The 25207-nt window shown below is 41.4% G+C and overlaps 1 protein-coding gene across 1 annotated transcript in view; it reads right to left on the bottom strand.

The window, feature by feature from the left end:
• Positions 1–23562, bottom strand: part of itga1 (integrin, alpha 1) — a 66947-nt gene extending 43385 nt beyond the window's left edge. Inside the window, exon 1 of the mRNA XM_008291686.1 lies at positions 23227–23562. Within this exon, the coding sequence (XP_008289908.1) occupies positions 23227–23275 (49 nt within the window). The 5' untranslated portion in view covers positions 23276–23562. The remainder of the gene's footprint in view (positions 1–23226) is intronic.
• Between the last annotated feature and the right edge of the window lie 1645 nt (positions 23563–25207).

Below are 25207 nucleotides of genomic sequence, written 5' to 3'. Positions count from 1 at the left end.
CATGGTACTATAGATTCTATCGACTTGACAATTTGGATGGAGGCGGCGAGTAGTGGTGCAACATCGAGTCATGTATGTCGGGAGAAATTTAACATTTGAGGGGATAAGTTATAGACGAACAAACGCCAGAATGCAAACGGTTTTACATTTGGAATAAATGCAAGAAGCTTTTCAAATTCCAATCTGTACATCTAATTCAAGATGAGAGAAAGTCATTTTTTTCAACTTTATGTTAACAACATGTCATCACATTGTTCATAACCTGAAACGTTTCTGTTAATGCGCCAGACTCAGATGTTATCAGCCCATTACATGGCCGTCATCATCGCACATCATTTCCATACATATGGGCGAGTAGGAATCTCCTCCATCTTCCACTGTGCTTAGTAGGCTGTTATGGCAGAGCTGCGATTTTGCACTTTCAAAGAGGAAACTAAAGTCCACATTTGGAGGTTGGAGATGGGATGAAAGAGGCATAAGCCAGCGGAATTTACTCTAGAGGCTTGAGTTTGGTCCAGTCTCAGATCGATGTGTTCCACATGTTACTAAACTTTATTTTGCACGTTTCCATGGTGACAACTCCGATAGAGATTTGCTGCATGGCCGCAAGAGGTCGCCGACGTTATCAAGGTTACTTTCTGTTTGTAATTGAATTGATTGACCTTCTGGCCCAGTGGAGGAGGTTCCTACTGACCCATACGTATAATTATGTGTGACGATAACGGCCATTTAATGTTCTGAAAACATATGAATCAGGGGGTATTGTATACATATTGTACATTGTGACATTTCAGCGATACCAACTACCACATTACCACTGGTCTTGTTAATCCGTAATAGTTATAACTTTGCACACAGTGGTGCTTTGCACTAAATGCTATCGAAGCTTACTGACATGCACAAAGATTTGCCACTCACAAACTGCAGATTTATTGAATTCACTAAACGCACATACATGGACAAGTATGATGCTTCTTTTGATTAGTTAATGAGTCAAACTTAACTGGAAAGAAACTGATCTCAGTTGTATGATTCCTAGTTTAACAGGGACTAATGCTGAATACTGACACAAATTATCACTAATCAAGGACACTAATAACCAACATTTTAAACAACATGCATTCGCTTTAAAACATTAAATTTTGGTGTCAAACTTCAGAATAGTCCAACACAAAACTTCATTAAATTGCGTTAATTTAACTATTGTTTACATGTGTTAAATGAGAAGAAAGCTTCTTAACAATTATCCTTCAGTGTTGCCTGGACACTGCTCATAATGTGTAACCAATCAGATCGCATTGTGGGTGTGATATTGCTAAAGACCACAAAGTGGTGACTCCAGATAATGACAGATGGATGTGTTAGAGCCAAAGGAGCACAATTTGAAATTTATTTTATTGCAAATCAGTTAAAAAGAAAAATAACAAAACAAAAAAAATGCTAAAGTTTGGATCTGACATTTGGCCGGGCTGATTGGTCGACCCACTGCTTGCATGTTGCAAACTTAGTGAAATGAGCTCCTGGTGTGTGTTAGGCTGCCAACTTTTGCTAATTTACTCTAAACCTAAATTTCAGCTGAGACTGAAGGGAAAGTCTTTAGTTTTACGAGTATTTGATCATAAAAAATTTAAATAAAAAGGGATCACCAGAGTTATTAAAGCCATCTCACTAAAAACCACAAAGTCAACCTCATGGTGGTGCAAGAGAAAACTCAAGGTATTGCCAAAGCCATTCCGAATTTCCTCAGCCATGAACGCCTGTAAAGTTTAAAGGCTGAACCGTTGCTGAGATATTCCACTCAGGACCAACCCAACAAACTGACTGCCATCCCAGGAGCTGCTTCACCAGCTCCCTCAGCCCCGCTCGCTATTTAATCTGCTTCCTCTCTTCCATCCATTCATTAGTTCACTCCATCATCCCTCTGTCCCTCAAGAACATCATTCATGTCTCTACTGTTTCTGCTCTCCATTCATCTCTGTCCGTCCCTCCCACCACCCACTCCAGCATCCCTCTGCTGCATCCCTGCACTCATTGACTGAACGCGTCGGCTCGACGGTGTCGGATTCCTCTTTGTGAAACTTCCAGATGTATCCTCTGGAGCTCCGTATTTTCACTGGTGCAGAAAACATCCAGGCTTACAAGCTGAGACCCACACATGACATCATCCCCCTTGACGGTTGTCAAAGCTTTCATCCCCCCCCTCCCTCTAAAATCCTCTCTCTATAATGCAGGGGTGGCTGACGCTCTTCTAACCGTGTCCCCGCAGCAGACACATACGATAAGTGTTAAATCTGCTGATCACTACAGTTTCAGGGAGCAACAGGGAGGAGTGGGGGGGCGGGGTGGGCTCCTGGGTTACATCAAACTAAAAATACACACACCCAGGGGTCAACGAATGACCTCCATCCAGAATCAATAAGCAGCATGCAAAAAGAAATCACGAGGGAAACAGTGAGAGAAAATAATGTAATCCAGAGCTGGTGGGCAAACTCTGTATAACCACGGACAGTATATTTTGCAAAGTCACTGAAAGCAAATAGAAACTTTAAAAGAAAACAGAGATGCAGGGAAAAGGGCGTGTCGCTTATCGAGTGCAAACAGCGAACAATTACCTGCAACATGATAATAACTGTATGTCTCTTTTTAAATAACGTGTATTAAACAACAAACATTACAACTGTAATTATAGTTTTACAGAGCGCTATTTATCTGTGCTATGTTTAGCATGTACTTAATAATGAAGTGATACTGAAGCTCCAGACTCCCACTTAACAGACCAACTGGTAGATCTGCACTCACCACTTAATGTTGTTTAAACTTTCATTAGTGGTACTGGAATACAGGAACGGAGTGCTTCTGGCTGTCTGTCTGCTGTTTAGGTAGACTGATGCAGTTAATTTCCAGGGAAAACAAGTATAAATAAGCTGTTTTATAAAGCTGACTGGGGTGTCATTACCAGAAAACGACTGCTTTTAAGGAAACAGCTTTTAGAAAGATTCATATTCTCTCCAGCAGATGGATGAGACGACTCGAGCCGGGAGGCAATTATCCTAGCTTAGCATAAAGACTGGAAACAGATGGAAACAGCTAGCAGAATTTCTAAAGCATTGATGTAAAATCTTGTTTGTTTCGTATGTGCAGAAAGTATAGAGTAAAAACTACACGTATTGTATGTATGGCGAGCTGTTTTAACATTTAGTAGCTGAGTGTAACTATGCGAAATTAAAATATGTCAGATATCTACAAGGTCAGTCTAAGCCATCCATCCATCCATTATCTATACACCGCTTAATCCTCACCAGGGTCACGGGGGGAGCTGGTGTCTATCTCAGCTGACTTAGGGTGAAGGCAGGGGACACCCTGGACAGGTCACCAGTCTATCACAGGGCCACACTTAGAGACAGACAACCAAGCACACTCACATTCACACCTACGGACAATTTAGAATCACCAATTAACCTCAATGTGTTTTTGGACTGTGGGAGGAAGCCGGTGAACCCGGAGAGAACCTACGCTGTACGAGGAGAACATGCAAAGGAGATCCCAGGACGCGAACCGGTGACCTTCTTGCTGCGAGGCAACAGTGCTAACCACTGCGCCACCTTGCAGCCCTCATTCTAACCAGTCCAAACTTAATTTAAAACCTAAAAAGGACAATGTTGGCGTTAAACTGTAAATATCTGATTAAAACTAGTCATAATTCAGCTGCAGTTATCTACAATGTGAATTGCAGATTTGTGTAATGAGAAACCCCGGACACACGAATGGTAAAAGTGATGTCATGTGTCCTTGGAAAAATGAAGACCTGATTGAAATGACAATTGTGGATAGAAAGAATGTCATTGTGGACATCTGAAATGTTCTTTCTGACTGGGGAGGATTGAATTTCGGATATCTGCAATACATATCCAGTCTAGCTGGTGAATGTTGAAGCAGCTTGTCTTCTGTATGTGTGTTACAGGAGCTGGATAAAGGACTCAAATAAGGTATTTATTGGATTGGAAATGAATAAATCACATAAATAAAACTCACTATACTGGGTTCTGGCAAAGTTTTACAAATATAAAACCTACATGGATTAGAAATTCATAGCAAAAAAGGAATGTTGAGCAGAGCCATGTCCAAGTTCACAGATTTTGGGTCTCCTGGGACATAGAAGTGGAGGAGGTCTGATAGGTAGTGAGGGGCAAGAGCATGAGGGAGTTTATAGAGGGAGGATTTTGTATTAGATACAGAACTGAGAGCCAGTGAAGGCGAATGTGGTGACTTGTTGCAGGTAAGAACCCTGACAGCTAAATTCGGCACATACTGGAGCCTGTCCAGGCCTTTGCTCGACAGTCCTCACAGGACTACTTTGCAATAATCCAGACGGAGGGTGACAAAGGCATGAATAAGTGTCTTGACCACACAGCCTGAGCATGCTGGTCGAACTGTGGAGGGTCTTCTGAGGTGGTAGCACGGTGATGAACTTGATATATGGCTGGAATGAGAGGGTGGAGAATGACGTCTCAGTTGCGGAGCTGAAGAGCAGCCGTCCATGTCAAGGAGGAGATCTCCGACCTTCCAGAGGAGCATCGGGGGAGCCACAACCATGAGCTTATTTTTATTGCTATGGAGCTTAAACAGACTGAATGACATCCAGGTTTTATATTGTGAAAGCTGACAAGAGACTGTGAGGGGAGATGAGTGGATGGTTTCTATTTTTAGGCTGAAAAGGGCCGGTTTTGGCATCACAGGGAGGTTGCAACAAACTCCTTTTAATACCACAAATAGTCACTTTTGCATTGTCCTTCTGCACAAGTAAATATAAATAAAGAGCTATACGAGTGACAGGAGACCGACTCGACGTACGCCTGTTTTCAGCCTCAGTATTTAACGTACCAACAAGGGAGTGGTACCGTCCCCTCATCTAGTTCCTAAAAAAGAAAGTTGATAAACATATTCCTGTAAAAGCAGCAATTTCCAGTCATTGGGTGTTTGTTTAATATTTACTTTGCCTTATGTGTCACTCTAAAAGCAGCACTTAGCTCCCAAACACACCCATCCGACTGAAATCCTCCAGAAAGACGCTCAAGTGTTTGCTGATTGTGGATAATAACAGCAGATTAATGTAATTGTGGGTTGGGAGATGTTTTGTAAATACATCACTTACTAAACTAAGATTGAAAAGGAAAAGCATCAGCAACAGACGTAATGATATGCTTAGAGAGGACTGTTATTTAAAGAGTCTGCGCAGTCTGCTTACACGCTACTGTCACGTGGTTCAACTAATACCATTTGTTTAATTTGCTGTTACTGTCATGTGACTGAGTTTGAATGTGTAAACATCCATAAATCACATTAACATCACAACAAAAAATCACATTTTCAGAAGCCAAAATCAATAATCACACTTTTATGATTCAGCTGTCGCTTTTTCTAAGTGAAGTCATGGATGTGAAAACGCTGTATCTTGTGCAGGAAAACAGACATCAAGGGTGCAAACAAGTCAGCCACTCTTAAATCTAATCTACCACACAGCAGCATTTTCATTTTTTAAATCATCTTCTGGGAGGTGACTCTGGATTAAAGCTTAAAGACGAGAAAAAAAGAAAGATGGACTTTTAATACACCTCCACGTGAGTGTGGACGTGACCTCAGTGGGGGTGAAACTCTCTCCTGTCAACACCGTGAAACGCACAGATGTGTTTGTGGAGGGTCACGGCTCCTCTTTTGTTTCCATGCTACTCCAGAACACTTCAGACAAACACCACACAGGACACACACACGCCAATACTGAAAATTAGTCACATAAAGTGGCAAAAATATACGTCTAATATACACAAAATCAAACAATAACACTTATAATAAAAGTTTGTGATGACAGATAATAGTTCACTTCAGGTCTTTCTACAACCCTTACTCTCATGTGTTTCTCACATCCAGTGACCAAAGTTGATCTAATGAAGAATTTGTCACATGAACGTTTTCTTCTTCACTATCTAATGTTTCCTCTCTGCTGCTAACGGATGCACAATAGCGGCCATGCAGATAATTTCTCAAGGTGATGCAGCCTTTTTTTATTTCCTTGAGTTGAAAAAAACAGTTGCTCCAGCATCCATCACCAGAATTACATTCTTTTTATAAATAGTGCGCAATACACATGGTTGAAGTCAGACTTCTGCGAATATGTCTCCAAAATCCAAAATGAACAAGACATAAATGATCCTGAGAACACGTCTGCATGTGAAACTTGCTTGTCATGTGAATCTCAGTTCCTGTTGGTGTTTGAGAAATACATGAAATCTTTGTGGTAAACACCTAAAACACAAACAACTTGACGTCACAACCGAAACACTTTTTTTTAGCCATCAAGAGGGAAGCATCTTAAACCTGAATGTCAGATCGGATGTCGGCTGTCGTCTTTGATTCCGTGCTGCTGTCAACAAACCAGCTCCAGTCGAGGTATCTGGAGGTTGTTCAAAGGCATCTAGAGTGTGAACTATGGGAATGTTTTTCTTTTTTTTTTCCGGTCAATTCGCGCACACAGATGGAAGATATTACTTTTTAGAAACAATCAGTGTGCATGTCGTTTAGTGTGACTGAAAGCGATGCTGACTGATACTATGAAACACGATGCTGATAAGCTCGGTGGAGACGGTGTAAAGAGGGGAGGGGGATGCTGGTAGATAAGATGAGAGGGAGGACCAATGGGATTATAGAGGGAGGAACTTATACTTCAAGATTGCTTTTTTTTTTTTTGCATGATGGCGCAGCGGTTTAGGAAAACAATTTATTACTAGTTATTGGCTGTAAATGTTGAAACTTTATGTGCTCACATCCATACTTGCATATATAATTCTACAACAAACCAATTTCCATCAAAACTGCAATAAATTACCCAAAAATGCTTAAAAACTATAAGACTCGAAGCACAATTTTCCCATTACATCACATCAGGCTGCCATTTCCAGTGTGAGTCATTTAGTATTGATTATATGATGACTCACAATCAACATCTTACATCTACATAAATATATGCGTTTCTCTTTTTGTTGTGTGAGCTTGTTTTTGACTGATCCTCTTGCTGAAGGCCTGACGTCTTTCTATGAATAAGGTCACAGAAGGATAAAGTTCTAAAAGAGTGTTTACCAACTACAAAACTATTTTGGCTCATTCTGTCCATTCTCATCTGTGGGGAACTGTTTGTTGGATGGTTGAGTAACTTTGCGACATCAGATTAGGGAGGACATTTCTGGAACAAACAAAGTGTGCTCAAACCCATTTCATGTTGCAATTTGTCAGCCATGTGAAGGCGATAAAGCAAACTGTCGATCAAATTTGCTACAAAAACACGTGAACAAACAAGTTCAACGCTACACATGTGAAGATTTATGAAAATTATAACCAGGATTCTTGTACGTAAACAGTCTCAGTCTCACTTCTCACTCATCACCACTTCCTTTACAGTACAACCAGGTCCAAACATTACAAACTCCCATAAGTTCAGCTGGTTTTTTTTTGTCTTTATTTCCCATGATGCTTTTTGTCTGCACGGAAGAGCATCATGACCAGCGCGGTCATTTGTGTTGGCCTTTCACTGGAGAGGTTAATGTGAACACGTTGCTCCAGGCAGACGCCACAGCTCCTCTGCTCCCTGTATGATGCCAGTTTGATGGATAGCTCTGGCCCGCTGCTGGCCTGGGAGACAGACAAGGGGGGTGGAGGGCTGGACGGGCCTGGTGCACAGATGCAGCAGTGCTCAGGCTGCGAAAACACACACAAACGCATGTGTCCAGGATCTGAGGCTATCAGCACTTCGCAGGTACTGAGAACCCCAGAGGACTACAAGTATGCATGTGTGTGTGTGTGAAGGCACTACTTAAGTGTTTCTTCTGGCAAAGCCCGAGGGGCATTGGTTGGCACACACTGGCAAAAACAAGGAAATTATGTGAGACAGACCTAAATCCTGTTCTACGAAATATATCGGCCTTATCGCAAACTACACCCAAAACAAAGTGGCTTTTTCAAATTTCTATCAATGGTGGGAAATGAGAGAACCTGAACGTTGGATCTGTTACAGTCAAAGGGATGCTGTCTTCACCTCAATAACAACACGTTCTGCAGACAAACTCCTGCTGGTCATAAAGACTTCCAGTTCCACAGAAGGAAGGAGTGTGGCATTGTTAGATTGTCGCACAAAAAGGTTGAAGGAGGAGGGTGAAGCTGATGGTGTAACTTTTGTTTTTTGGCATTAGAGTTAGTTTCATTCTTTTAACAATGACGCTTGTTTAGTTTTAGTGTTCTTCAGTGAACAAATAGACATACTGGGAAAAAGGCCAACTGGAAATAAGTAAGAACCTCGATATAAAGTTAGATAGCACCCTCTTTTACATTAAAATTGGTTAGCTTAGCTTAGCATAAAGACTGGAAGCAGGGGGAAACTGCTAGCCTGGCTACGTTCAAAACAAAAACTTTGGATTTTGTTTGCTTGATCCTTACACAAACATATGGGGGAGTTAAAGGCTGTCGTTGTTGGCATTAATGGGCTCACCGACCTCTTATCTTGCCAAGCAATCAGGAAAGATCCTGCAAATAAGTGCCGAATAAACTGTTGTGTTCAGTAAATAGTTTTCCCACCAAATTTGGACGTGACATTCCCATAAATTTGGGCCACTCTGATTTTCTTCCATCTGCTAGTAGACCAGATGGTGCGTTATCACCGATTCTCAGCACTGATACACAGAAAGTAACCGTGATAACTTTGCCGACCGTTTGCAGTTGTGTGAAGAAGTGTTTGTGAAATCTCCAGTGAAGTCGTCACTGTTGAATTAAACAAAATGGAGCTTTATAGCACGCAGCAACATAGCAACAGGGTGTATTTTAACCCAAACAAAGATTCTTTTTTTCCACCAACCAAGTCGTTTTGGTGCCTGTAATTTAAATCAAACACTGACTGAAATATAATTAAAGACAGAATGAAAAACTGCAGTTGAAAGCGAAAGTCAAAACAAACCTTAAGTGACAAAATAAAACTGTAATTCTGGTCTGTGACAGGATTCAAAGTCCAGCGTGAAAGTCTGCAGAGGTACCGCTCCACCATCCCATTTAACTTCCAAATGTGAACTTTTATTCCTCTCTAGAAGTGCAAAATGCAGCTCCATTACCACTAAAAGGGGCGATAACAGTCTACTGGGGCTACTAGAAGGTGGAGGAGGTCCCTATAGGCCCATATGTAAGGGAATGATCCGCGATGATAATGGCCATTTAATGGGCTGATAACATCTGAAACGGGTTGTTATACCACTAACACGAAGAAACGGGGCACTGGTACAGGAGGTGTTTGAACTCAGAGAGAACAAAGCTGCTCACAGTTTTAATGCCAACCGAACATAATCACCTCTTTGCTCTTGCATCGTACTTGCAGACAGATATTGATCAGGTGGATAGAGTGGTATCAGGCCTCAGGTATTAAGCAAGCTAGCATATTTCCCAAACATCCACTTAACCTTAAAGATGGCCGTCATTTGAGAAAGCACTAACATGCAACCTGTTTTGCACTCTGAGAACTTGCCAACCACAGTGCCACCAAATACAGAAGCTGCAGAGATGACTAACCCCTCTCCCACGCTGAAAAAACAGAAGCAGCGGTTGCCCTTTTCTCCCTTTAACCTCACCACCTTTCCCTCTTCTCCTTGTTTTTGCCCAAACTGAAGATAATGCAATCTTCTCCCACCACAAATTCTCTGAAACGGACCTCCCCTCTGCCTCCCTATCGTCTCGCCAGCAGCCTCTTTGCGCTCTCCCCTCTGCCTCCCTGTCTGCACTGCTGCCTCCCTCCTATTTGCTCCTGATGCCTCACAACAACTGTGCAGTGCCAAAGGTCACATGACCAAAAAATACCTCACGAGCTATCTGTGGACACGGCTGCAGAGATGATTATAAATTCCTGGGAATAACTGATAACTTCTGCTGCTCGGATAAGTGCTGGATAAGAAATGTGGGAAGCACTTGGTGTTTAATGTTTTATTTTAGTAAGACAGTATTCAGTGTGCACTTGTCTTGATGAACTTTTTATATAATTTTAGACAATGTGGATGTCAATGTGGAATCAATTACAGCAGTGCTTAACGGGGTTAAGAGGATGCTCCTGAAAATGCTAAAATTGTAACAGCCTGAAGAGAAATGGAGACAAGTGATGAAGTGTGAAAACACATGCAGAATGCTTTTATGTGCTCAGTGTGTTTATACATGTGTGTGGCTTGACCCTCTGTGGAGGTTAAGACCTCTGTAAGCCGACACGATGTGTGATGCTGCATCTTCGCGGGTGTCTTGTTCATTTCTGACAGAAATCAGCGTCCCTCCAAAGTGTGTGTGTGTGTGTGTGCAAGGTTGGGGATTACTCTGCTCTTGTCTCCCCATCGTGTTTATTTTGGGGCTTAGAGGCCGCATATAGAAAGATTAGGTTTTCAAACACTTCATAAAGATAATCCGAGCAATTCAAACACGATCAGTAACTGTCTCTCACTCAGTATCTGACAGAAAACATAAACTGTTCACGCATGTATCCAGCTTTTAGGGACGACACAGAGAAAACTGATTCATGCAAGACTTCCGAGGATGACTTCACGTTTTCAGAAACAGAACAGAAAAAGTTTGCCACATGTGTCGCCTTGGCAACCCTAAATTTCTTTTTATTTCCGTCGCAGCTCTCTGTCTGCTGCTATGGCAGAGACCAAACATAATAACTCAGTGATGACTCAGTTCTGTAGCAGAGCCCAACCCTGCTGTGCTAAACTGACACTCATCATTCAGATAGACAGAACAGACATTATTTACTTTTAGTGCCTCCGCATTTGCCACTCCGAGTACGTTTGTGCAGCACTGTATCCATGTAGGTCTGTTTTGAGCAGGCAGACTCGGGTCCAAATGAGGGTTACTCAGGTGCAGAATTTCTCAGGTGTGTTAAATACATGACAGCAAACCATTTTAACATTTAATCGCTGGGTTTGACTCTCCGGAATTCAAATTACAGACGTCAATATTATTTTGACTTGTTGTAATTATTTTAATTCTGATATCTTTAACTCTTAGTTGACCATTCAAAGTGACAGCTGTGGATATCTCAAACTTTATTCTAACCCTTCTGAATTGTTGTGCACGGTACTGCAAATTCTAGGACTCCCATTGGATGCGAGTTAACCAAAGCATGTTAACAGTGGTAGCAGAAGTAATTTCGACTGCTGTGGTGGATAATATTATTAGAAAGTTACATAATGTAGACAGGAGTGTGTAAGTTTGTCTATTGGACACTTGTAGGTGAAACTGACTGTGGCTCTAAGGCTGCTCTCACATAGCGTTAAATGGCTTGTCCTATGCAGTTACTATTAAGGTGTCACAGTATGTTTAAAATAAGAAAAAAACTAAATTCGACTCCACCTCCTACTTGCTAAAGCTTCTGACATAACTACAGATATCCGCAACTTAATTTCATCTTATCAAAACTCCAATTCAAGATATCTGTAATTACATTGTAATTAGGCAGAATTACATTTCTTTATTTATCTACAGCGTCATTTTGATTAGCTCAGCTTTAATTTGAGCTATTAAAAAAGGACAATGTAGCTATCTCGACTAGTCAGATTAAAATATAGATATCTGAAAATGGATTACAACTGGTTATAATTGTAGATGTGAGTAATGAGAAAGCCCCATACACATGAACAGTTATTTGTGGGTATCTGATATGCTCTTTTTACACAGAAAGAATTTAATTGCTCTCTATAGCCATATATAGCCACTATGGATGTCTGCAATACATATTCAGTGTAGCTATTAAGTATTAAAATTGATTACCGTAGCTGTTGCTAAAGGATTGCTCTGGTCTCCCGACAAAATTGGAAGTTTACTCGATATTTGGTTCAGCGGAAACATTCAAAATCAATAACAGAAGTCACAAATGCACTGAACTGCATCAAGCGTCCTTCCTGTTTGTGTATCCGAAACAGAAGCAGGGGCAATGTTCAGTCATCTGTTGAAATTACATCCATTGACTTTGGCCCACGGGCTGCAAGGTGGAGCAGTGGTTAACACTGTTGCCTCGCAGCAAGAAGGTCGCTGGTTTGTGTCCCAGTGAGGACACCCAGGATCTTTCTGCGTGGAGTTTGCATGTTCTCCCCGTGCAGCGTGGGTTCTCTCTGGGTTCTCCGGCTTCCTCCCACAAGGTCCAAAAACATGTTGAGGTTAATTGGTGATTCTAAATTGTCCGTAGGTGTGAATGTGAGTGTGCTTGGTTGTCTGTCTCTAAGTGTAGCCCTGTGATAGACTGGTGACCTGTCCAGGGTGTCCCCTGCCTCGGCCCTAAGCCACCTGGGATAGACTCCAGCCCCCCCGTGACCCTGGTGAGGATTAAGCAGTGTATAGATAATGGATGGATGGATGTTCAGTCTAGCCATTAAACATTAAAACTGATTACCATAGCTGTTGCTAAAGGATTGCTCTGGTCTAACGACAAAGTTGAAATTTACTAGATATTTGGTTCAGCGGAAACATTCAAAATCAATGACAGAAGTCACAAACGCACCGAAGTGCATCAAGCGTCCTTCCTGTTTATGTACCTGAAACAGAAGCAGCAACAACATGACGTCGTGCTCATGAAGTACATTGTACAGTCATCTGTCGAAATTACATCCATTGACTTTGGCCCACATTTTTATGGGGGTAACGTGAGCATAAAGTGTTGCATGGATGGCACATGTGCACACTGACAATATATGCTGGTCAGCGAGTTATTGGTGCAAATTATTGTAGCTATTTGAAAGTGCACTTATTTGCAAATGAGTCACACTTAATAGAATGAAAACTGACAGTAACCCAACGTCTGGACAAAGGGAATGTTTGTTTCCAAGTGAAAGTTTACTCAAGTTCACGGAGACAAAAACAAGCTGACGGTGGACCGACCGACTGACCGATCAACCTTGACACCACTACTGGCGGCTCTGGAAAGTGGACTGTTTCTGCTTTTTTATGAGTCATACCTTGACTGGAGAAAAGGGTTTCTTCATTCTCTTCTTTAGTTTGATGTTTCACATTTCATATGTCTTTAAGTGTTAGCCTGCATGTACCCAATCGGTCGCTACAAGATGTCCAATAAAGGCACTAAAAATAAAACTTTTTTTTTCAAAACATTGTCATCATCATTAATTAGTCCTTGTTATGTCGATGTTTAAAACTACATCATCCTTACTTGACTGTGAGCATATTTCACTTCCACAGTTGCCACACGCTGCACAGACAGCAGAGCAGAGTCAGTAACAGCATCACGTCTGTACCCGGTTGATGCAGCAGAGTATGAAACCAAGTCATGTGGGTGGCCTTTGTGGTTTCACAGGCTCTGGGTTATATTTTTAAACTTTCCTTTGACTCGCACAGCTCTTCAAGGAAATGTTCACTCTTCTGCCTTGTTTGTTGAAGTGTAACCTGATGCTCAATTAGCCTTTTTCTGGCATTTTTACAGGATGCACAAGGTTGTCACCATCTGGAAGAGTTTCAAGTGATACTTCGCTGATAAACACAGCAACAATTTAATGCCAAGTTTTTGGAATTAAAACTTGACTTTTCCTGAAATACAATTTCAAATGTTAACCACTAACAAATCACTCTTATAACTACAAATAGGCTCAGTAAGAGGGTCTTTCTTGACTTTGACTGTGTACAAAAGATTTCAAGTAATCATTACTTGCTTTATTCATAAATCAGTTACATTTCCTGGACAAAGAAGACGCCTTCAGATTGAACATTTCTTCCAACGACATACCCAAATATTCAACGTCACATACTCACTTTCACACAAAGAAAAGCTGTGAATTCTCACCTCTGAGAAGCCGGAGCGAGGAGCGATTTGGAACGACTATTAATTTGAGCCTCTTATGACCCAGTCAACAGGCACTTGTGTGTTTTCAGTGCCTCCAAACCAAACATTTATATCATCACCGCAGCTGTATAATAGCTACAAGAAGTCAACTGATGAAAGGGGATACTATCATACAGCCTGCAAGCACAGATGCATGACACCATTGATCTGAGTTCATATAGATTCTTCCCATCTTTGATCTATGGCTTCATGTAAGCAGCTGGTGTTGACTTTTTATCTTACATACATGTTGTTGCTTTAGCTTCATCACACAGGCCAAACACACACTGCTCATCTAAGTGACTTCACACGGCAGCTAGCAGGGTTTAAACTTCCATAAAGTGCCCTTATTGATTCTCCATATGACTATTTATATCAGCTTTTATGCAGAATTGAGCCCAACACTATGAAAACCTGTATCAAAGCCTTTACAACTGTCCTTATATGATCCACTTCATCGCTACAACAAAGACCCGCAAAAGACACATATTTCTGTGAGAGATTAGTGAGGCAATGGGATGCAGCCATGAGGGGGATGTGCCGGCCCACTTCAGATGTTATCAGGCATATGAATCTGTTTGTTTCAAGCATACTTTAGCCATATGATAAACTGTCCGATCCGCTTGCCGCCCTTTCATCCACTGCACGCTGCGTTTGGCTCTAAGTTGCCTGAGACCTTCAACAGATGTAAATAGGCGCAAAAAATGTAATGAAATCCATGTAAATGAAGGATAACTTTGATAAGATAAGCAGTCCACCAAAACTTTCCTCTCTAAATGTTTGCAGTTGCAGCAACACTTGCAGCTAAAAGCCGCTATGACCAGCCAGCCTCGGACAATTTCACAGACATCTTTCTACATTTACCTGAACGCTGCCACATCGTGCTTCATGCATCGCTGTCATTTTTGTTTTTCACGTGCTAAAGTATCAACTCAAGTTCACACTGTGACTTCCACTTGCTGCAGAAGCGTGCTGCATGCACAGAGAGACACTCAAACCAGGCACATATTCGCTGTTGGCAAATCTTGCAGTTTCAGTTCCTGTATGATGGGCGCTGTAGTGAACATTTCTCACGAAACACGTTTTACCTCAGAGGCAACACAAATGTCATTGTTTGACCTACAAGATCTATTCACTGATATGGAATTAGAAACAGTACCACACAACAAGTCAAGTCAGTTGTCAAGGTGCCGTGCATGTCAGGGTTGTAGAAGAAATGTGCTCTGGGCAAAGTGACAATCACCTGACCATAGCCCTAACCACATTGGAGGTTAATATGGTCAACTGGCTACTAACAGCAAAAACAAAAAGTGCAAAATGCGTCCTTTCCTGTTGCCAGCAGGTGGCGCTATGACTGTGAATGGATATTGGCATGAGAATGTCATCAGGGCAGGACTCAGATCCAACATGTAAAGTTTGAGGCAGATTGGAGCATGTGCAGATACGTGTCCTCTTTGATGGCGAATGATCACAACTCAGAGGGTCGCCATTGCCACGCCCTTTGACTTTTGCGGAGCGTTTTGTTAAATTTTAATCACCAAGCCCTGTCGTATGTGCTGCCAAATTTGAGGCCTGAAAGAGTTAACCCTTAGGCAGAGTTCGCTCTTCAATATGACAAAAATCACAAAAAATTGCACAGCTAATTCAAAATGGTGGACTTCCTGTTGGGTTTAGGGTATGGGTCCAAGAGGCTTTTTTGTGGGCCCTGATGTACTACACATGCCTACTAAATTTTGTGGCTGTAGGTGAAACGTCCTGCTCGTAGTAGCTGTTACAAATTTTGTAGGGTGGGCACCATGGAGTCATTTTGAGACCCACATTCACAAGTCCCATAAAATATAACATTTTTCACCAATTCTGATGTGAGTGCAAATTTAATGAGTTCTTGAGTATGTTTAGGCCCTTAAGAAGAATAACAATTCCTTGGACTCCAATAGAGTCAGTGCTCGGGCCCTAAAAATGCCAGCATATTAATATTTTGTTAAAAACTCACAGGGTTTTACAATATTTTACAACTATTTTGTATCGTAATTCATATCTGTTACTAATTACTCCCAAAAATTTGCCTCATACAGGTTCAACCAAAAGCAACTAAAGGCTGAACACAACATGTTTCTCTAATGGGAGCACATATAGGAGGCGTTCAGAGGCAGTTTCTTACAATCATGTAAAGATTTTGAGCGAAACAGATAAGCATTGGATGCACTGAAACTGTGTGGTTGCAAGAAACTGTACAACTAAGAATGAAGTGCTCATTCTAAGAGTCAAAACTCAGTCAAATCTGAACACACACATGATACACAGTTGTTTCAATTTTGTCCAAAGGGGCCCCAGCATGTTGGGTTTTGACAGCCTGTGGATCAACCAATCAACTAGTGTGATGTTAAGCTCTGTGGGTTGCATTCTTGGTGCACGTTGGCCTCTCTGTGACTGTGAAGCCTACAGTTGGGAATAACTCTCAATACTGTGTGAAGAGTGTATTCTGAGAATTGTAGTTTCAGGTCAAGTTGCACAAAAGTTTTCAGTTAAATATGGAGTGTGTTTGCAGAAATGTTGCCTAGTTGCATGAGAAACCTTACTTTTAATTCTCGTCCTGTGGTTAAAAATAAATGCTTTTATTAAACAGTGATACAGTAGCAGAGACAGGAAGGGAAGGAAATGCGCGAAGAGATAACAAGAGCTATAAAGTGCAACACACCACCACAGTGAGAATCAAAGAGGAGACCTTACAGTTATAAACTGTGTTTTAGCCACTGGACCAATGGCACGTCCCTTAGTAAGCACAGCACATGCATACATACAGGTGAAGTACACATTTATTGGAGTTGAACCTGGAGTTAACAGTTGATCTTGGGAAACAGTATGTGTGATGATCTCTTCACAAATGTCAAAATTATTAATCACAAATAAGTAGATGATCTGAGAGACTTGGAGGAGCTGGGCTGCAAGGTGGCGCAGTTCACATCCAACACCAGAAGTTATTCTTGTCTAATATTGAAGCATGTTAGAGGAATATTTGGGAGGAAAAAACAAAAGGGTAAAAAATGAGGGTCATTGTTTTGTAATTTTCTAGCAGTTTTAAGTAAGGTTTCATATCTTATAACATATATGCTAATACCGATATATATCCTTGACAGGCATATATTAGCCAACAATATCAGTCCAATGATTTTCATAATTAAAAAGCACAGAAAATGTTATGAAGTAGACTCCAGTTTGAGGAGGCTTTACTCAATCTTTACAGTTCATTTACAAGTCACATTCTGGAGTGAATCTGTCCTTTTACTGTAAATCTAAGTGTGTTTGAATGCATGTACAATGTCAAGATGCACTGTGTTGAAATCCATTCTCACAACTATTCTGATACATCTGATAAACAAACAAGCTTAGATCGTCGTGCCTGCAGATCACTCTGAACCACCGTCAGCGGTCACAGACTGTCACGCTGGAAATGTAAACCATGAGGTAGGTGTTAGTCTGTCATCATCCCTCTGAGAAAACCTGCGATCAGATAAAAACACTATAAACCACAAACTGCCAGGAAAGAAGTTCATGAGAAATACGTGCTACTTGCACGGTCGTGTCTTCGCAAAGGTTCACTCGAAAGACTTTCAAGACTCTCAGACTTTTAAGTTTTATTACATCCCCACATTATTTCTTTAACTGAGCAGGATGCTGCAGCTGTCAAGAGCACATGAGCTTCTTCTGACAGAAAACAGAAATGTGTTTGTCATCTAGAGGAACAGGACTTGATTATTTCTACTCTTACTAACTTAAAGCATGAATTAAATATATTCTGGGTATCCAGGGTAGGAAATAGAACATGTTAATGACATCCGTCTGGTTCAATCAGCGCAAAAGGTGGTTCTGCTTCTTTGGTAACTGACTTTCTTACTAATCTAAACACTGCTGTTTGTGGGAAACGGTTCTAAATCGTTGTTTTTAGTCAGTGTCAGATAAGGCTGAGAATTTTGTTCAGACTGCAACAACAAAGCTTTCTGACTGTGGCACAGGATTGCAGCTGTTGTAGTATTTAGAGCTATCTGCAAACAGACAAACAGACTGTGGAAAACCTTAAAACATCTCTGCTTGAACACAAATACAGCTCAGGCTGTCAGTGTCATTAGTTTCGCAGGTATTTTGCTAAAAATCAGTGACATATACAAGCAAAACAACTGATTTAATGATGTTATGTAGGGGTGTCGCAATACCAGAAATGTCATAATCGGTACTATAGAATTTTCCCAGATCTCCAAATATGGTGAGTGTCGCTGTAGCAGCCAGCTCATTATTAGTCGTCACTGAGTAACACTGAACCGGGAAAGCCAGTCGTATCATTGCACAATTAAAGGGAAGTGTTGAGAAACTGCATAGTGCATAGTGGAAGTATAACAGTGGAGAAAAATGCCTTGTCAACCTTATTCTTGGGTAAAGTCACCATACAAAAACAAGCACCATTATGCTAACTTAGTGGCATAGCATCCCTGGTTGCACTAGATAGAAAGTCAGGAAATCACCAAACAAAATGATAAGTATTCATAGTCTGGTGTGTGTAGAAAATTTCATGGTAATTCATCCAGTTGTTGTGAAGACATTTTAATCAAAACCAACCAGCTTTATATTGATGCTGAGGGAAAAGTCTGGAGATCACCGCAGTTGGCAGGATTCACCTCCTGGGTAGCATTAATTTGTCCACAAAATTAAAAGCAATTAATCTAGAGGTTGTGAAGATATTGTTGTTCAAATAATGAAAATTGATCACATTAACTGAAACAGAAAGTGTTAAAGATGCTCCTTATGGGCCGCCGCTACAGCTCAACTGGTTGAGCTGGCGACCCATGTACAGGGGCTGTAGTCCCCAATGCAGCGGCCATGGGTTCGAATCCCAAACATGGCCCTTTGCCGCAAGTTCTTCTCCCCAACTTTCTTGTCTCTCTCTTCACTGTCCTATACAGTAAAGGCAAAAAGACGCTCCTTATCTGTTCATGTTCCTGAGCTTCCTCACCACATTTACCTCAAGACAACAAACTGTAATTTCCTGCCACACCTTCAGAGTGTGCAGCAGCGATGACATTACTTTAGGTAACACTTATATCTGGCTGGTTTAAAAAAAAAAGGAGGCTAAAAGGTGCAGAAGAAGACACAACACAAACAGAATCCAACCCTAATTACTCGGCGTCTTATAGAATCTGTGTGCCCCTGCCAGCAGACAGTTTATGTAAGATTAGTGCTGATTGCTACAACCCAGGGAGAGAGCTGATTCAAATGAAAGATACAACAGTGAGTATAGAAGACGAGGAGGAGGAGGAGGAGGAGGAGACATATTGCTAATGACGGAGATGGCTGGGTTCACCACAAAGTCTCGCCAAGCTCATAAATTCAATAATGTCTGAAGACTTGCATCCCCTGACCTCACAGCTTTCAGTGAATTAACCGTCCTCCCTGGTCAGCTGCTGCAGCGTTCCGTGTGCTGAAGAAAATGTAGGGAAAAGACAAATTCCCAAATCTGAGATGTGGGAAACTGCATGAAAAAAAAGCACCCCAGTGCTCAGAGGAATGTTGGGGAATCTAAATCTGTTCGTGTTCGACTCACCCTTCGCCCCTTCTCTCCATCATCGACATTAACATCTGCTGAATTTATTTGGAAAACGCCTTGTGATGCCTGCAGTACAGTAAAAGCACCAACCAAGCCGAGGCCCTGAAATAGCTTTCGTTAAATTTATCACTTAGCAATCAAATAACAGGTCATTAAAGGCTGCTTCTGCTGTGTTGCCCAGCTATATGAAATCCAAAATGTCCTGTGGCAGTTTCTCACAAACACCTCATTGTGTCGGATCTCCACGATGTTCTGCATGTTGGGAAGAGTTTACAAGAAAAGCTTCAGTTTGCATCAGTCACAAGGTCAACAGAGAGGACAAGGAGGAACGATAGAGAGCTTTAAGAAGTGTAAATACTTGGCTGATCTGCTGTTTTGATAAGTGTTGGGGATTTTTTTTTTCTCTTATGTCAGAAACTGAATTTCAATTCTTTGACTTTTGGGCAAAACAATCAGACTTAGATCATGTCACCTTTAGGTTCAGGGGAATAATGATCGATGAATAAAAGCATGAATGACTTTGTCAAAGTTCTTGGGAGAGAGAAATGTCTTCACCATCCTTCCATCCATTATCTATACACCGCTTAATCCTCACTAGGGTTGCAGAGGGCTGGAGTCTATCCCAGCTGACTCAGGGTGAAGGCAGGGGACACCCTGGACAGGTCACCAGTCTATCACAGGGCTACACTTAGAGACAGACAACCAAGCACACTCACATTCACACCTACGGACAATTTAGAATCACCAATTAACCTCAGCATGTTTTTGGACTGTGTGGGAGGAAGCCAGAGAACCTGCACAGAACCCACGCTGCACAGGGAGAACATGCAAACTCCACGCAGAAAGATCCCGGGTGTCCAAAGCAGGACGCGAACCGGGGATGTTCTAGCTGCGAGGCAACAGTGCTAACCACCAAGGAAATGTCTTCCCCTTGGCTTTAAAATCTTTTTCTGAAAAAACTACAGTCGTTGTGACCACTGAGCTGATCTGCCTGTTAAACCTGAAGGAGCTATCGATGATCGCTCCAATTTATTTATTTATTTATTTTCTTACCAAAGCTCAACTGTATGAAACCAAAAGGTCAAGAGGGTCATCCGAAACATCCCGCCAACCAAACATACACTTCATCTTATTTTCCTTAGGACTGAGAGAGTTTGGATCCATCCATATGTGATTCAGTGGGTCTTTGTTGGCATTGTTGGAACTGTGTAGCTAACATGCACACTTCAATATTTTCTGCAGTTTGTAATATTGAACAATGTTATGGCACATTGCATGCTTGCGTCATATCATGCCAGGAAGAGATGACTGCTTTGTGTGGCCCTCAAACAGTCATCTCTTCAGTATCTGCGGGGTTCAAAATGCAGCTGCTAGTAACAGGAAAAAGAAAGAATGATCATATAACACCAGTACTGGCCTCCTTCCTCTGGCTTTCTGTCTGCTTCAGGCTTGATTTTAAGATGATATAAGTTCAGGGCACCTTATTTAGCAGAGCTATTGTAACATCACACGAACCAACCGGATGCTCTAAGATCTACTGAAGCTTACAGTTGCCACCAAACTGACACCAGTTAATGAGAGCGCAGCTGACAGAAGGCTTGGAGCTTCATCCAACCGTCCAAATGGTGTCAATGGAAGACCTGTGTATCCAGGGCTCCATCTGATAGGTCAGGAATTCAAATGCTGACTGTAAATCAAATGATTTTTCTTCTTCATTCCATTGTAAGTGGTCTGTTGCAATGAATATCGCAGTGATGATGCAAGTATGAGTTATTGGTTGGCACGAGTAGACGCGGCCCTAATCAGCAATACTTCACTTGTCCGCCTTCTGAAATGTGAGGATTTGCTACTTTCTCCTGTTTTATTCAACTTTTAGCCGCATACTCTCTGTGTTTTTTTCACTATTCATCAGACAAACAGAGCTGTCAATTGAAAGCATCTTTGTGAGGTGATTGTTTGATGCTTTTTTTAAAAAATATTTTCCGATATTTTACTGAAATGAACTGGAGATTAACATGTTTTCTAATGATTTCTAGTTTCATTTTTAGTTTAGGTTCATTTTAAGTTAATTTGGTCATTCATTAAGCAAACGTATCACATTTGATGGTTCACATTTGGTGCCACTATCCTGTCAGACAAACTGAAGAATCTGACAACATCATCTTGAACTCTGGGATCTTGTGATGTCAGCTCTTTTTTCTTACATTATACAGATTCAATAAGAAGGATAATCAGTAACGCAAATGGTAATTAGCTGCTGTCTCAGTGTGATGTATAAGTGTTCATGTTGCTCATGTCCTTAGTCAGCTTGGTCATTCCCCTCTGACACGTCCTGATTGAAGCCAGATGCCCCTCTCCTCCACAGTACCAAACTCAAACCACCTGTAGGCCCATCTCCGTATGGAATTTACAGAGATTAAATGCTGCCACTACAATAACCACATGTGGGCCTCTGAGGCAGGCCGAGGGAGCTCCGATAGCACAACACGGGATCTCCCAGTATGGTCTCAAAGCAGCGAGCTTCCAGCCCTGCGTAAACCTACTGAGGTCATTCTCCAGCAGCTCAGGCTACATCCAGTAGGGCTGTGCAGGACGGGACACGAGAAGGAACAACTTGGTTAAGTAACAGCAATCATTCACAAACAATCAGCCTGAATGTGCCCAGAGCCAAAGATCAGTGTTTGATAATCGGCAGGAGCCACACTGAGGGCACAGAGCAATAAATAACAACCCAGACTTCATTCTAGATGTAATGATTGGATGATAATGATTTGCAAAAACGAGCTCCAACTGATCCTTTTGCGCTCACACAGACAGGCATTTATCTCTAACTCAATTCTCTAATGACCATCACAAGCCAGTATCACATGTAAGCGAAGGAATCTGAGAATTAAAGAGAGACAGACACTGTTTGCTTTGCTCGAAACCCAGATGAGAGTCTCTCTTCTCAACTTTTGCCGGTACTTTCCGTCATGTTTGAACGACTTGGACTTGACCTAGAAGTTAATTCACCACTGCTGCTCTGGAGCTGATCCTGAGGGCGCAGCATCACCGGAGGGACTCCCCAACGCAGATATCCATTACTGACACAGAACCTCAACAGTCACTCCACCTCCTACAAATTACCACCTAATGAGTACTCATCCAGAACCTTGTTTTAGCACAGGGTGTGTGACATGATTTCACATGATGATGATGTTTCACAAGGTCTGCAAAACACAGTTTCTGCAGAAACAAGATGAATCCATGACGCTGCAGAGACACTTTTCCAGGAAGCCTTTGGCACCGCTGCGCAAACACTGGCATGCGCAACATTCAATTAGAGCGGCAGTTTGACAGACTGTAATGTCTCCCGTTATATGAGGCTGTGCCATGCTTCTGAGACCGAGCCGCTGCACGTAGAAACAATTAAGTGCGCTGCGGTTTCCCCTTCAGTCAGAATAAGTAACATCTGGGCAATACGGACGGAAAGTATTTAGGGGCAGTTTACGAGGACACTGTGGTGCCACCACCTTTTAACGGGGCGCGCAGGCAACGTGGAGTGACACACCTAATGGATGCTTTTAGCTGCTTAGTCGTCAATTATGCAGACTGCCATGATCTAAGCTGATGTCCGGCGTGTGCGCAAAGATGCGCTGGAGACCTCGGCGTGGCACTAAGCGCGCCCTCCGCGTCTGTCATCGATTACTTTGTCTGGAAACCAGCAGAAATGTCTGATTCCGTTTTAGATTTTACTCACCAACAACTGCCACTGCTGTCAAAGTGAAATGTTGCCGCAGCCAGAGCATCCTGACGCACCAGTTCGTGTCCTGCAGCTTCAGTTATTCCACGGACTTCTCCCGCTCGCTGCTCAGATAAACACAGATTCCTCAGAGGAGCAAAACAAAATTCGCTAAATGACTACCAAGAGTCCACAAGGCATTTCCTGAGCCGCAGCATCCACAGTTTTTACAGTATGAAGTCCTGTTTTGAAAACCGGCTGCACTGCTCGGGATGAGGTCGAGTCCACTGCGCGTCTTCTGAGCTGAGCGGCACCAACAGAAACAGGGAGGAAGAGGAGGAGGAGGAGGAGGAGGAAGGAGGCGGGTGGGAGAGTTGTAAGGAGTTCACTCATGCACAGGACCTTATAAGCTACGTTTGCGGGGGCTTGGTCTGCCAGCATGGGAAAATCTTAGCAGTCCAATAACAGCAGCACACTGATGTCTGGAGACAAGACCACAACTGAACGGTTAGACCAGAATAGACTCAGTCCAACACTCAGGATTCAGTCTGTGACAGCTGATCCTTCACTGGAATTGTTTTCATAACCCAAATTCATAATATAATTGAGCCATAACTGAACAACAGTGTGATTGGGTAAAAGTTCCTCACAAATCTGGCCAGTTTAAGGAGGTGTCATGGTGTGAAAACACATCTTTGGCACCCAATATGGAGGGAAAAAATGTTCCTTCTTCTAAAAATGTTCACATTTAAACAGTAAAAGTCAAAGATTCAATTGAAGATCTTTAGGTTTTGATTGCAAGTGTGAGTGACAGCCTGTGAACATTCAAAAAACTGTGGAAGAATGAGACGTAAATGGGATTTTGTGGAAACATCAACACTGCTGTTCCTGCTTCTCGATAAATATAGTAAAATTGGCCTCTTTGGCACTTGGCCCTCCATATAAGTAATGCTTTTCCCAGAGGTCCGTGTTCATTTACCAGCTGTGGTGCTGAAAGTTGGGGCTAGTGTAATATATTAAAAATACGTTTCAACATGTGAGTGTGCAGCACCTGAAAGATGTCAGTTGTTTCCCACCATGTACTGTGCAACTCGTTAGTCGCTAATTTTATGATCTTTTAGGTGGTATTCGAGCAATACGGTTATGAAGAAGTCATCAATGTGCCAAAGAAAGGCTTTGATTATTATTATTTTTTAGGTAAAACAATGAGTTCCTGTCCAAACATTTGATGTTTGATTAAAAACACTCTATCAATAGCATTATCTAACTTTTTTGTCACATAAACTTTCCAAAAAAGTAACGTTTTGTAGGACTTTTTACCTGTAATTTCATTTAAACAATTTAGTGTTATTTTACAGATTTTCTCTGTTTTGTTAAATTACAGGTTATAACTAGTAAAATAACTGGGGGAAACAGTGCTAATTTACATGTTAACCCTTAAAAAAGTTATCTGTATTTTTATAAACAACAATTTGTTCTTTGTCCCATTAAATAACACATTTTTAACGTAGTAAAAATCAGCAAAAATATTTTACATATATTTATTTTAGTTATTTGCAAGAAAAAAATAGTATATTAAGGATTTTTTAAAAATCAAATGTTGTAAAATTTTATTTTATATTACGAATAAGTACTCCCATTGAAAATAGTATAAATTTACATGTTGACTGTAAAAAAAAAAAAACACCAAACAAACAAAAAAACAGACCAAAGCTGTACAGAACAGCCATATTAAAATCTATATTTTTACAAAACATTAATTTGTTCTTTTATGTGTGACCATCAACATCACATTACATTGTTTCACTGTATTTAAATCAGTTAAAAATATAAATATTTTATAGATATTTGCAATATTTTTTTAAAAATGTACCCACCCTTGTTTCATAGTTTGTTTTTTACAGAGGTTTTTTATGGTGCATTTTCTGGCACCTTGCAGCTCAAAGATGTCAGAACAACATACAGCAGATTTCAGTGATGACGGGCGTTGTTAAGTCAG

The sequence above is a fragment of the Stegastes partitus genome, unplaced genomic scaffold (genome assembly GCF_000690725.1).
Source record: "Stegastes partitus isolate 25-593 unplaced genomic scaffold, Stegastes_partitus-1.0.2 Scaffold755, whole genome shotgun sequence".
Lineage (NCBI taxonomy): Eukaryota > Metazoa > Chordata > Actinopteri > Pomacentridae > Stegastes > Stegastes partitus.
Note: the sequence above shows the minus strand (reverse complement) of the source record. Positions and strands in the feature narration are given on the sequence as shown.